This window comes from Cyprinodon variegatus, unplaced genomic scaffold (assembly GCF_000732505.1).
Source record: "Cyprinodon variegatus isolate N-32 unplaced genomic scaffold, C_variegatus-1.0 Scaffold250, whole genome shotgun sequence".
NCBI lineage: Eukaryota > Metazoa > Chordata > Actinopteri > Cyprinodontiformes > Cyprinodontidae > Cyprinodon > Cyprinodon variegatus.
In genome coordinates this window covers 684151-697744 of record NW_015150703.1, presented here as the reverse complement: position 1 = coordinate 697744, position 13594 = coordinate 684151, and the positions used below count along the sequence as shown (strand labels likewise).

The 13594-nt window shown below is 38.3% G+C and overlaps 2 protein-coding genes across 3 annotated transcripts in view; one reads left to right on the top strand and one right to left on the bottom strand.

Annotated features, from left to right (window-relative positions):
• lig3 (ligase III, DNA, ATP-dependent) overlaps positions 1-8238 on the bottom strand; it is a 29629-nt gene extending 21391 nt beyond the window's left edge. Inside the window, exons 1-5 of the mRNA XM_015382147.1 lie at positions 8106-8238; positions 5649-6226; positions 5012-5140; positions 2921-3145; positions 2690-2841 (exon numbers count right to left, since the gene is read on the bottom strand). Of these exons, the coding sequence (XP_015237633.1) occupies positions 2690-2841; positions 2921-3145; positions 5012-5140; positions 5649-6198 (1056 nt within the window). The 5' untranslated portion in view covers positions 6199-6226; positions 8106-8238. The remainder of the gene's footprint in view (positions 1-2689; positions 2842-2920; positions 3146-5011; positions 5141-5648; positions 6227-8105) is intronic.
• Positions 8239-10004: 1766 nt separating this feature from the next.
• The window catches only part of tmem248 (transmembrane protein 248), a 23309-nt gene continuing 19719 nt past the window's right edge, over positions 10005-13594 (top strand). Inside the window, exons 1-2 of one of the 2 annotated variants that reach the window (XM_015382139.1) lie at positions 10005-10361; positions 12642-12800. In XM_015382139.1, the coding sequence (XP_015237625.1) occupies positions 10359-10361; positions 12642-12800 (162 nt within the window). In that variant the 5' untranslated portion in view covers positions 10005-10358. The remainder of the gene's footprint in view (positions 10362-12641; positions 12801-13594) is intronic. The other variant, XM_015382140.1, reaches the window with a different exon arrangement.

Sequence of the window (13594 nt, the reverse complement as noted above, 5' to 3'; positions counted from 1 at the left end):
ATTTAGAAACATTAAACCGAAGCCAAGAGTAACAAGTAACGTTTGATTTAAAAATGTAAAGAATAGAAAGTAGAGATACTTGTTTAAAGATGCAATGAGTAGAAGTCAGAAGTAGGAAGAAAAATAAGTAATGGAGTAAAGTATAGATACCTAAAAAGTTTACTTAAGTACAGTAACAAAGTATTTGTACTTCATTACTTGACACCTCTGTTTGTAGCGACAGTGGAGAGAAAAAACTCCCTTTTAACAGGAAGAAACCTCCAGCAGAACGAGGCTCAGTGTGAGCGGCCATTTTTATCCAAACAGCTGATTTTGTTTGTTTATTAGAAAGGCTATGATGCATGATAACAATAAGCTTCATCTTCTCTCACATTTTAACAAAAGTTAAAACATCCTCATTTCCACATCTAGCTGGTTAGAAAAGAGATGGAGACTGGATTTGCTTCTTCTTCTACTTGAAAAAAAAAAAGAAAAAATTAAACGGACAAAAAAATTAAAGCCTACACTGGAACACATTTTAAAAACCAGTTTAAAATAAAGCTGAATATTATGATAATATATAAATAAGGTTATATCCATCGATTATTCCTTGCTGACCGGATGTTTCTTTTAAAAGTCTGTAATAATCCAGATAATGTGCATATTTTATCTATAGTTTGGGAAAAAATTTGCTGCTTGGCAGAGGTCTGCGCTGACAGATGCTTCCTAGTTTATTAAGCTTTGCTTTTTTATTTATTTCCATTTAAGGTGCTCCAATATGGAGTCAGAAAGAGGTCAAAATGTAAACTTACCGGTATAAATATTAGTTGAAACATAAAAAAATATAAGATGATGTGTCAATTTTTTTGACCTTATAATCTGAGAAACTAAAAAAGCAAACATAAAAAAATAAGAATAGAATCTAAATTCTTCCTCTCAGCTTGAAAAAAACTCAATTTAAATTATCATCTTACTTCCATACTTTTTCCTCTTTTTATTTATTTTCTTCATTGCAGTTTTAGATTTTCAAACCCCTTTATTTCAGTTTCTTTCTTTTAGTTCTACATTTCCTTTTCAGTTTCAGGATATTTTTTTTAATATACTTTCCAATCAGTTTTTTTCACATTCAGATTTTGGTCCCGATCTGATGGGAGTGGGCGGGGAAACATGACTGACAGCTTGAGAGATGTCCGTTCTATGTTGCATTCATGGACTGCGGGAACTCCAACAAAACATTCTCTGCAGCATTTATTTGCCTTTCTGGCAAAATTCCTGTGAAGAATATTAAATTAAAGACATTTAAACTGGATAAATAGTTAAACGCAACATGGAACGGGACATCTCTTCTGCGCTGCTACAAGCTGTCAATCTCATTTCCCCGCCCACTCCCATCACATTGGGGTCAAAATCTGATTAGATAGTGTCAAAAAATAAAATAAAAAAAATTCTGTAACTAAAAAAAGGAATTTGAAACTTAAAAAAATTATAATAATAACTGGAATTAATGGATTTGATTCTGAATATATAAAATCTAAAACCGCAATAAAGAAAAAAAAAAATAAAAGAAAAAGTGTAATTAAAATACTAAACGGAATTTAGATTCAATTCTTATTATTTTATCTTTGCTTTTTTTTTAGTTTACCTTACATTATAAGGTAAATATTTCACATTAAACATCAACTTCTATTTTTTTTTTGTTTCAACTAAGATTTAGAAGCTTGCAAACATTTTTGACCTCTTTCTGACTCCGTACTCCAAACTAATATGATCTGATGAGGGTGATGGTCCAGCAACCTTCCCTAAAACATGAAGAAATCACCAAAGTGTCTGATTTATGGATGAATATCAGTAGACAGACCTGATCCAGATCTCGCACCATGTCGTCCTGGTTGGATCTGAATATGCGACTGAAGAGTTTTACTATCTGCTTATCGTTAAGGTTGTAAACACTTTTAACGACACCAGGCAGGAGCAGTTTGACGGTCAGGTAAAGATCCCCGTGGAACTTATCTACAGTAGCAAGGAAGAGAAAGAGTCAGGAAAAACAAAAAAATAAGCTTTTACAAGATATCCAAAAATATCCACCCACCTCCTCCTGCGCCCTTCCTCAGGAACTTCTCTATAATCTGTGTCTTGGTGTTGTAGCTGTTGTTCTCGGCCACCGTCGCACAGAGCTTGCGGAACTCCCTGAAGAGGCAGTCCTTGTGCTGGGGGTCACAGAGCTGAGCGGACAGGGGGCTGCCTCCCTCAGTTTTGGCAGGAGAGGGTGATGGTCCGGGGCTGCTGGAGCTGCCTGAGCTACCAGCCTTCGCGGCTAAAAAAGGAAGGCAGAGCGCTAATATCTCATCCCCACTGCTTTCCATCCTTCAGATACATTTGCAGCAGAGTCTAAAGCACTATATTCATTTAATAAAAGAGACTCCAGGACGGTCCTGAACTAAGGGATCAGAGCAGATCTTTCTCAGGGATGCCAGCAGTTTTTTTTAAAAAAGTGCAACTAGTTATAAACGTACAGGCGCAGAATAAATGTACCGTAATTAGTGTTGCACCGATACTGCCCTAAAATGGTGGTNCAAACATTTTTGACCTCTTTCTGACTCCGTACTCCAAACTAATATGATCTGATGAGGGTGATGGTCCAGCAACCTTCCCTAAAACATGAAGAAATCACCAAAGTGTCTGATTTATGGATGAATATCAGTAGACAGACCTGATCCAGATCTCGCACCATGTCGTCCTGGTTGGATCTGAATATGCGACTGAAGAGTTTTACTATCTGCTTATCGTTAAGGTTGTAAACACTTTTAACGACACCAGGCAGGAGCAGTTTGACGGTCAGGTAAAGATCCCCGTGGAACTTATCTACAGTAGCAAGGAAGAGAAAGAGTCAGGAAAAACAAAAAAATAAGCTTTTACAAGATATCCAAAAATATCCACCCACCTCCTCCTGCGCCCTTCCTCAGGAACTTCTCTATAATCTGTGTCTTGGTGTTGTAGCTGTTGTTCTCGGCCACCGTCGCACAGAGCTTGCGGAACTCCCTGAAGAGGCAGTCCTTGTGCTGGGGGTCACAGAGCTGAGCGGACAGGGGGCTGCCTCCCTCAGTTTTGGCAGGAGAGGGTGATGGTCCGGGGCTGCTGGAGCTGCCTGAGCTACCAGCCTTCGCGGCTAAAAAAGGAAGGCAGAGCGCTAATATCTCATCCCCACTGCTTTCCATCCTTCAGATACATTTGCAGCAGAGTCTAAAGCACTATATTCATTTAATAAAAGAGACTCCAGGACGGTCCTGAACTAAGGGATCAGAGCAGATCTTTCTCAGGGATGCCAGCAGTTTTTTTTAAAAAAGTGCAACTAGTTATAAACGTACAGGCGCAGAATAAATGTACCGTAATTAGTGTTGCACCGATACTGCCCTAAAATGGTGGTTTCGGTATCGGCGAGTACCAACCAATAGGGCACCGATACCATTTTGAGAGCCATAAGTTTATTCACATATTGTCACCCATTCCTGTTAGGCAATAAAAAGTTCTACTGGATTCACTTTGTTTTAGATTTTTTTCCTGCTTCACTAAGGTAGGCAGCAGCTTGGCAAAGCCATGATGGCAATTATTTTACATTATTATGGTATCGGTATCGGCCAATATTGCACAGCCAGGTATCGTATCGGGGCCAAAAAATGGCATCGGCGCAACACTAACCGTAATGTAGCTGCACATTTTAATGGGGGCTTGTAAAAGGATGATTATCATCTGATATTCCCTCATGTATGGTTAACGCCACAGTGATTGGAGAACATAAAACAAGCGTGCTTGGATTGATGTGCTTCGTGCATCCTAACGGTTTTTTAGGTATGAGAAGTAGGACATGTCCGGGAAAAAGAGGACTTTTGGTTACCCTATTCACACCTAAAGAGCAGAAACACGTGTGCTGCTTCATTTTTGATGCTTCTAGAAGTTTAGTTCTGATGCGTGGGTGAAGCATCTTTGCTGCTCTGGCTGGTTGGGCGGAGCTACTCTATCCTTTCTTTGCCTGGAACAATGGCAGCTATATTTGCTGTGATCAGTGGGTAAAAAGTAGTTGGAATCTATTTTGAAGTGAGAAAGTCCATCTGAAAACATCGTCAGTGCAGTACACCGGCGGTGCGCTGTCACTGGGAATCCCATTCAACAGCAGCCTATGGCCCGATCGCCTCCTCGCGGTGTGCTGCAGCGGCTGGAAGGTGGTTTTCATGTCCGTAATCCAAACTGCAGGCCCCAGGATAAAAAAAGCGAACAGGTTTTGCCATAATTTGGCATTTTAAGTTCATTTAGACGTTAATAAACTGTTTCAGAGGAGTGATCATAGCGCTCTGCATCAGCAGTGCTGCGTCTGTCCCCCTGCCAGCAGGTGCTTCAGCTGCGCAGACAGCATGCGCGTTAATGTGTTTTGAAAGTGTGGTTTCGAGGGGTGGTCTGAAGGGAGAGGGATGGTTGCGTATGTTCAAAAAACGTTTTTCCAAGATCTCCTACTACACACCTTTCATAGTGTCTCCTATTAATCATCCATCAAGTTTCTGGAAGAAATCTTATAATATTGTTGAATTGGAAGGAAAGGAACTATAACTGTTTTGATGTACAGAATTGGAACAAAGACTTTTTGAAATTGGTTGCTATGGAACAGGCCGCCATAATCCTTGATAAGCAACCAGATTCCAGATTGTCTGGACCTTGGCCCACACTGAAAATGTATTTACAAAAGCGTACAGAATAACCACATCTTACTGTCTTGATAAGTGACCTCTCTACTTCGTGTATTATGGCAAACTCTGTAAATCTAAAAAAAAATTAAAAAAATAAAACCCAAGGTGACAAATCTAGGCTCACATTGTTTGTATTCTGTATGCTTTGCAGAAACACTCAGACTTTTCTAGTGATATCAAACTTCTACTAAACTGCATAATCTGGTCAGTTTGGAACCACCATGAATGACTTTAGGCAACAGCAGCGCTGAACTGCCACTCTTTCGTTGTACCATTGTAGAACAAACGTATTTTACCAGTGAAGCCGGAAAACTTCCTTGGAGCATTGACGGAGGGGTCAGCAGGGGGAGTCTTGAGCTGACCGGAGGTGTTCAGCTTGGCCTGGACCTTCTTCTTCGGACTTGCATTGACTTTGGCCATCAGGTCTACAAGACGACAGGTTCAGAAAACAAACAAGGTAAACAGAAGGTGAACAGAATTACATTTAGAAGATGATTTTCAAAAGAACCAACTGATCACATTTAAATAGCATTAATCAATATTTCAGTGTTGTGTAATAAAACCAGGATACTTTATGTTTACTAAAAGGGTCAAGTGTAAAGAATAAACATAAAGTTGCTTTTTCTATGTCTGCTTCTGTCTCCTTGAACCCCAGTGGGCCTCAGCAGATGGCCGCTCACACTGAGCCTGGTTCTGCTGGAGGTTTCTTCCTGCTAAAAAGGAGTTTTTCCTCTCCACTGTCGCTACAAGCATGTTTAGTGTGAGGGATTGCTGAAGAGTCAATGAGCAGATGCAATCAACTGTAAAGTGACCTGACATCACATCTGTTGTGAATCGGCACTATAGAAATAAAATGAACTGAATTAAAGCAGCGGTTTAAACTTTTATTAAGCATGAATGAACAGATTGAATTAAAGAGCGTCTCTGCTGTACCTGAAACGTGTTTATTAATGAGGTCTTTGTCCTCGTCCTGCAGCTCCTCCCAGCCCTCTAGCTCCGTCAGGTCTTCTATCTTCTTCGTCGTGGCTCTCGCCCTCTCCAGCTTCTCAAATATGCACTTCACGTGATACCACTCTTTCATCTCCCCTGCAGACTCACTGAAAGGGTTTGGCACGATTTTCCCTATGCGCACGATGCCCTTCTGAATTTTGTCCTTGCATTTCTTGCACCCCGCGGTGCCGCGTTTGGCGTATTCAACTAGGAACCTTTGTTCAGACATATCCGGCTGCTCGGTGTAGCACTGCTGGAAGAAAGTCCAGGGAGTGTGTCTCTGCAGAAAATAGTGTTTCCTAAATGCTGAGGTGGAATGCTGCTTTGTCTTTAAGGTTTTTAGGTGAACAGGTGAGGGCAGCTGTTTAGTGTAGGAAGAAATAAAGAACGCTTTCCAAAATGTTTTGGGTTGCCGACACTTAACTAGAGTAGAAAAAGGTTGTTGGCCCAAATAGACAGTCTTATGAATCAACAAATTAAGATTTCTCCACATGTAGATGTGACTGAGGGGAAGTTAAAGCCTGAAACAGAAGAGACAAACAATAAGCACATAAACAACAGCATAACAAAACACCTAGTTACCAGGTTAAAGGGTCCTACAGATTGAAAATCCCTTTCTTCCTTCTTCCAAATAATGAGCAGAGATTTTATACATGCGGTAACCTATAAGTCAGGTTTTTCAACTTTAACCCCTTTAACCCCTGACAACCGCTCATGTTAATCTATTTATAGAAATGGCCAAATCAGTCACATGGTGTTTCATCCACACGCCTTTCAAATGGCGCTTTAACATTTCTAAAACATGTTTCAAAATAAATTTATTTCTTTACAAATACTTTTTGCTTTATAGCTGTGTAGACAACTAAAAGGAGGTTTAAAATTCCTCCTGACGTGCGCGAGTAATGCCACAGCAGGTATTCATTTTTAGCCACGCCCCCTAATGGCCGCCATCATTTGAAACTAGAGGCTCAGACCTTTCCAAGGAGGGGTCAAAGGTCATTGTGTGATCATTTCAGGTCATGTAACCGGCATGCGTTACATAAGCTTGCTCTGTTATTCTTATTTTCTTTTCATTTTTTTTATATTATTTGTATATTTACATGAAACAACGGCTAAATCTTAGGAGCAAAGGCTTTGTCTAATGCAGAAGGTCTCCAATAATGTAAATCAGCATATTTGTCTGACCAGATTCACTTTTATGAGCGGAAAAATGCATTTTTGCACCATTTTTCACATCACATTTCCACCTAGCACACTTCCCAGTAAAGCCTTTGTGGAACAAACATGCTTCAACTTATTCAGTCCAAAATTTGCTTGAGTTATAGTCAAGATGTGGATCTATAAAGTCTGAGGGTTCATCCACAGTTTTAAATGGGCTTTCATGGTGTTTTGCGGTGTTTATGTTGGGAAAAAATTGGCAAGGCTAAATATTGTTTAATCACCTTTAAATCAGACATGGTGACATTTAAAACAGTGGCTCCACCTGAAAAATAGTCCTCAATGCCTTTCTGTCATATAAATACAAACAATTAAATTTCCAATTTAAAGTTTGGGAGCTGCACTTGCTTTAATTCGCATATCTAATTTCAGACAGAATTTAATCCTAAGACCTTCTAGACTTTAGGGTTTTGAGTAATAAAGGGCTACTTTTTTTAAATGTTGTCGGATTAGTTTTCCCTTTAAGCCATAGATATTGTGTCGGTCTTTAAAATGTAAATAGTCTTTGTTAAAATTATTTTGTAAAGTTTCCAGAAGAAAAAAAAAAAGAGACAAAAGATGCTGCATCTCTGTAATTGATTATTTCCTGCTCCACTTCAGAAAAATCAACATTAACTGATGACAAAACCCGAGTTGCTATGACAACCACAGCTGCCCTACAGACTTTTGTATTTCTGTTTGTTAAAAAAAAGAGATATTACCAACATTTTTTATTATTATTGTTGTTGTTGCATGCAATCACTTCCAAATATGTCGTTTAAGAAAAACGTGTATAAACAAATAAAGCCCTTTTTTTTCTTGTTGTTTTTGTGGGGGATTAATTATTTAGATTTGTTTCATTTAATCCAAAATTCAGCCTCTCTCTGTTTTAACTACTGATTAGCAGCTGCTGACTAGTTCAGAGGAACAACTGTTAGTATAAAAATATTTTTAATTATTTACTATATATGCAAACAGAATTGCAAAATCTGCATAATGCAACCGTTCGTGTTAAGTTGATTATTGACTCGAAGATAAAGGCAAACAGCCCTGCAACAAAGACAACTGGATGTTAGCACTGGATGTTAGCATTAGCTTAACACTGTCCCAACTACTGAAAACTGACGCGACAAAGTAAAAAAAAAACAAAGCAACCTATCAAATAATGTAGCGGGTATCCACAGTTCTTTGTTTCTACTGTACCTTGTAGAAGCCGCGTTAAGGGACATAATACTAATGTAACAATAACTCCTCCTCGGTTCTGAAAAAAGCTAGCTAGCTAGTTCATCAGTACGTAGCTAGCTACCTTCTTCTTCTCCTTAGTCTTCTTCTTCTTTACGGGATTTTATTGGCGGTTGGCAAGCAACGAAATGGTGCGCTACCGCCCCCAACTGGTATGGAGTGGCTACTGCCTACTTATACCGAACAAAACAAAAACCAACAAAACCAAAATAAGATTCAAATCCTCTCAATTACATTGATTAATCTAAGATAATGAAAAACTTATCTATTGAGTTCTTTCTAAGGATTTCTATTAAATTAAAATGTATTCTCTCTTTTTTAAGATTTTGAACCCATTCCCTCCCTTTTCTTTCTTACAGTGTACCATAACATGTTCAGTTGTTTCTTGTTGCTCACAGTATTCACACATACCTGTGTTATGTTTACCTATTTTTAATAAAGTACTGTTTAATCCTGTGTGCCCAAAGTCTTAAAATAATTGTTTCTTCTCTTCTGTTCTTTGCAGCACATCTCATCTCTCCCACTCTCCTCTGAATCAGATGAAACCATCTTTTCCTCCTTTCCTCTCTTCTTCTCGTTGTTTTTGCCACTTTTCCTTCAGTCTCTGTTTAATGATGCTTTTGCTTCCATCTTACTAATTTTAACTGACAGCTCGATGGCTTCTCTTGTTGTAGCCTCCTTTGCAGCTTTATCTGCCATTTCATTTACTTTAACTCCCCTGTGTGCTGGTAGGTACCCATAAAAATATGACTTTAATGGCCATCATTTGAATTATGTTTATTTTTTGCTGGATTTTAATAAAAATATCTGCTCTGCTGTCTGAGTGACTTCTCTGAAAACTGATTAGTGATGAAGATAATCTGAACAAATCATCACTCTCAGTGGTCTTATTTCCTCTACCCATTGTAGCTAGCTACCCTAGTCAAGTTAACAAATATACCGGAGAAATACTGGTACTTCCGTTGGATTTTCAAAATAAAAGTGTGTTGCCTAAATTAAGATTTAGTTCTCGTTTATATTTATCAATAGATAGATAATATAATCTATCTATCAGGATTATTATTATAAAAATGATGATGGTTATCAATAATAATTATTATTTTTATTAATAATAATTGATAATAATTAATAATAATGATTAATAATAATAATAACAATCATAATCATAATAATTATTATGATTATGATTGTTATTATTATTATTATAATCATCATTATTATTATTACTGATTAATTATTAATCAGTAATAATAATAATACTGTCAGAAGCAATAATCATGCATTTAATTTGTAAATTAAAGGACATTTTCTGTTGTTACAGCAGTTAAGCCCTTTACAGCCCTTTTATCAACCAGATGTTTGCCTGTTTCTTTTTCTGATTATTTATCTTTGATGTTGATTTCTAGGTGCTTTAGATTGGGAGACATCAAAGGCATCTGTCATATCCTTCACTCCTTTATAATGTACATTATAATGTATAATGTAATGTATATTAATTATGGGCTGAAGAAACGTTTTTTTAGATTTGTAAAGATTAGTAAAACGGAAAATCTCTCTCTAGGGTTCTGGCTTAACACTGTGCTGACCTCCCAGAAAGATCCAGGCGTTCTCCTTTGTTTCTATGAGTTTTATCAACATTTTTCGTTTGTTGAAATTTTCAAAATAAAGGACAGTTAAAAGCGCAAAGCCGTCAGGTTGGGTCCCGTTTCGCAATTTCCCACGGTAACTAAACGCAACTACAGCCGTTTGTATACAGACCAAAAAAAAAAACAAAAAAAAAACGTCATCGCTACGTAAATTCCGTACATTAAATCACCCTTTATAATTAGGCGTACATTTTCAAGCGTATCTCGTGCGGGAATAAGGAGAACGCGACGCTTCTCCTCTGCTCTGCGACGCTTTCTGTACGCAGTGCGAGGACGAGGGGATCAGATGTCGACAGGAAGATGTTGACGTTATTCCACATCTAATGATATTAATCTGTTTCTCTAAAGAGCAGCGGGATTATTGGAGGCGAAGGATGGGAAGGAGAATATGCGTTGCCTCGTATGCTGGAAGCTTTAAGCGCAGACTTTCGCTCCGCGGTGGGAAATCCAGAGGAGACTAGCTGCGTTCAGGTAGCTAGCTAGGCGACATCGCAGCCGTTTTTTTGTGGCCCTCAGAGCTCCTCTCATCCACATACAGCTTCCAGCCGCTTGGACAAAACAAGGAAAAATGGTGAGTAATAAGAATATGATATGAATGATTTTATTTGTCGTGTAGAATGTTTTCATAGCCGAGTTTGAACCTCGTATCGACGCAGACAGCTAGTTCCACCGAGACCTGGTGAAACCAGCTGAACATGGTGCTTTCAGGGACGGTTTGGTCATTTAACCTGCGGCTCCTGTTTATTTATTTATTCTCTAAACATTACTAACGTTTCTGTGCTGCTCTTATATTTACATTTACGGCGATTTTGTTTAGGATTGGTAAGATTTGGGGGGAATCAGGTAACAAATACCAAAAGAAAATAATTCCTTACGCTCCTCCTTTTTTTTTTACTCCATCAGGCCTGTTTTTATTTTTCACATGTAATCTGGTGTAAATAAACAAAAATATAAATATATAGCATAATGCTAAACGAATCCCATTTGTACGGAAGAGGATTAGGGCCACAGAAAAAATATAAAAAAAATAACAGATTTGTAAATATTATTTCAGTTTAATATGGGATAAACGTCAGAATTCTGACTTTAATCTCAGATTTCTGACTTTTTTAGATAGATATTTCTGCTTTGGCAAATTTGGAAAAGGCTTTGTTCCTTCTGCAAAGAGTCCTGTACCCCTTTTGATGAACTATATTCTCTGTATGTGTACCCTGGACTTTTATTTTTTCATGCTTTGCGTTGCATTTCCTCACATGTTTATGGAATTTTATATAATTTGATAGTTTGAAACAATTAAGGTGGCTGATACTTAATTAAACAATCAATTCAGTTTATTTCTATAGCTCCAGTTCACCAGATCATCCAGTCAGATTGATTCAAAGTTTTCTATCTAAGGAAAACCAGCTGATTGCATCGACTCATTGACTCTTCAGCAATCCCTCACACTAAGCATGCTTGTAGCGACAGTGGAGAGGAAAAACTCCCTTTGAACAGGAAGAAACCTCCAGCAGAACCAGGCTCAGTGTGAGCGGCCATCTGCTGAGGCCCACTGGGGTTCAAGGAGACAGAAGCAGACATAGAAAAAGAAGCATAGATACAAAAGGCAACTGTAAAAGGCGGCCCCGTCCAGGAAACACACAGCCAGGCAGACGAGCTCCGAGCCAGCTCCCATGTCAGAGGATGAAGAGAGCACATCCAGTTAGTCACAGTTAGAGAAACAGGACTACACTGTAAAAACAGGCCGATCTCCAACATCTAGAAACAAAGGTGTTGATGGCAGCAGCACAGCTGATATTTCTCTCCAGGATGGAGTCACAGCCAAACAGGAACAGACCAGATGAAGCTACTATGAGAAAAAGCAGAGAGAGCAGAACGTTAGAGATTGAACTAACAGATTCTGCAGAGTGGGAGAATAGAGATAGAATGAAGCAGAATGATGAAAAAGGGGTCCCTATGTCCTCCAGCAGTCTAAGCCTATAGCAGCAGAACTATAGAGATAGATCAGGATAACCTGAGCCACTCTAACTAGAAGCTTTATCAAAAAGGAAAGTTTTAAGCCTAGCCTTAAAAGTAGACAGGGTGTCTGCCTCACGGACTAAAACTGGTAGTTGGTTCCACAGGAGAGGAGCCTGAGAACTAAAAGATCTGCCTCCCATTCTACTTTTAGAAATTCTAGGAACCACTAGTAAACCTGCAGATTGAGAGCGAAGTGCTCTGTTAGGAACATAAGGAACAATCAGATCTCTGATATCAGATGGAGCTTGGCCATTTAAGGCTTTATATGTGAGAAGGAGGATTTTAAATTCTATTCTGGATTTAACAGGAAGCCAATGAAGAGAAGCCAGGATAGGAGAGATAGATCTCTCTTTTTCATTTTCATTAGAACTCTGGCTGCAGCATTTTGGATCAGCTGAAGGCTTTTAACTACAGTTTGTGGACTTCCTGATAGTAAAGAATTACAATAGTCCAGCCTTGAAGTAACAAATGCATGGACTAGTTTCTCAGCATCAATCCTGGACAGGAGATTTCTAATTTTAATCAATATTCATTTAGGCTCCAACTAGAAGGTTCATTGTGAGACCATCCAACCCATGACATCATAGATGCTGATATCATCCAATAACAAGCTGGCCTGTTTGTAAAAAAAACACCAAACTGCACTTCCTGCTCAGACAAGATCGTCCTCTTTTACTCTCCTGATTGGAAGCTGCCTGTTTGATCACATTTCCTCCTCAGCCTTTAGCTGGTTAATTATCTTATGAGATCTGGTATGGAATGTCAGAAATATAAAAAATGTGTGGAATGAATAATGGGGGAAAATGTTCACGTGTTTCTCTTTTTTTCTATACAGGTTTACCTGTTAAATCCCATAGAGAACCTAAGAGGCTACATCAACAACCGACCACCTCTGGTCATTTTTATGATCAGCGTGAGTGCGGTGGCCATCGCCTTCCTGACCATCGGATATTTCTTTAAGATTAAGGAAATAAAGTCTCCAGAGTTGACGGAGGTAAATAAAATTCACAAAATAATAATTAAAAATGATATAATTATCGTAATCAATCATTTAAATCTGCCAGCATTTAAATCTTTATGGCATTTTCTCGTATAAATCCCTTTCACTGTTAGATTTAATGTAGTCATTTTAGAGAGTACAGGAAATGAAGCCCTTTATTGTTTAGATATCAGGGTATAAATTAAGGCCTTAATTGGCATTACGATTCATTAAAGGTGATTATTGTGGCATTTGAAATGCTTCCTTTAAAAAGAAAAAGAATACATTTACAAAAACAGTTTTATCAGATATATTAGGTCGCGATATATTTGGAACTGCTGCTGGTTGATCGTAAAGCTGTATGTTTGGAAAAGAAGCTCGAGGCGGAAAATAGCCTAGATCAGGGGTAACCAATTCAAAAGCAGTGGCGTCCGAATAAAGAAAATCATCAACCAGTAAATGTCCGTACACATTTTAAATTATAAGCTGGTACTTAAAACAGAATTTAACATTGAAATAAAATGTAGGTTTTTATGCATCCATGTTATACTTTGATATTTTTTTTTTAATAAAAATATATTTTCTCAAACCCCTGAACTGATCGTTTGTTATTTTCTTTCTTTTTTCTGTCTTAATGTTGGCAGTGGGCTTTAGGCTGCCCTGCAAGGCTTTAAACCTGGGTTTAACCAGAGACTAAGCCATTCTCAAGCACATATCAAGGAGCTCATTTTGAGCCTGGATCCAGATTTATTGTTGATTCTGTTCATGGTGCAGAATCCTGCTGACGGACCTACAACTGGGAAAAACAG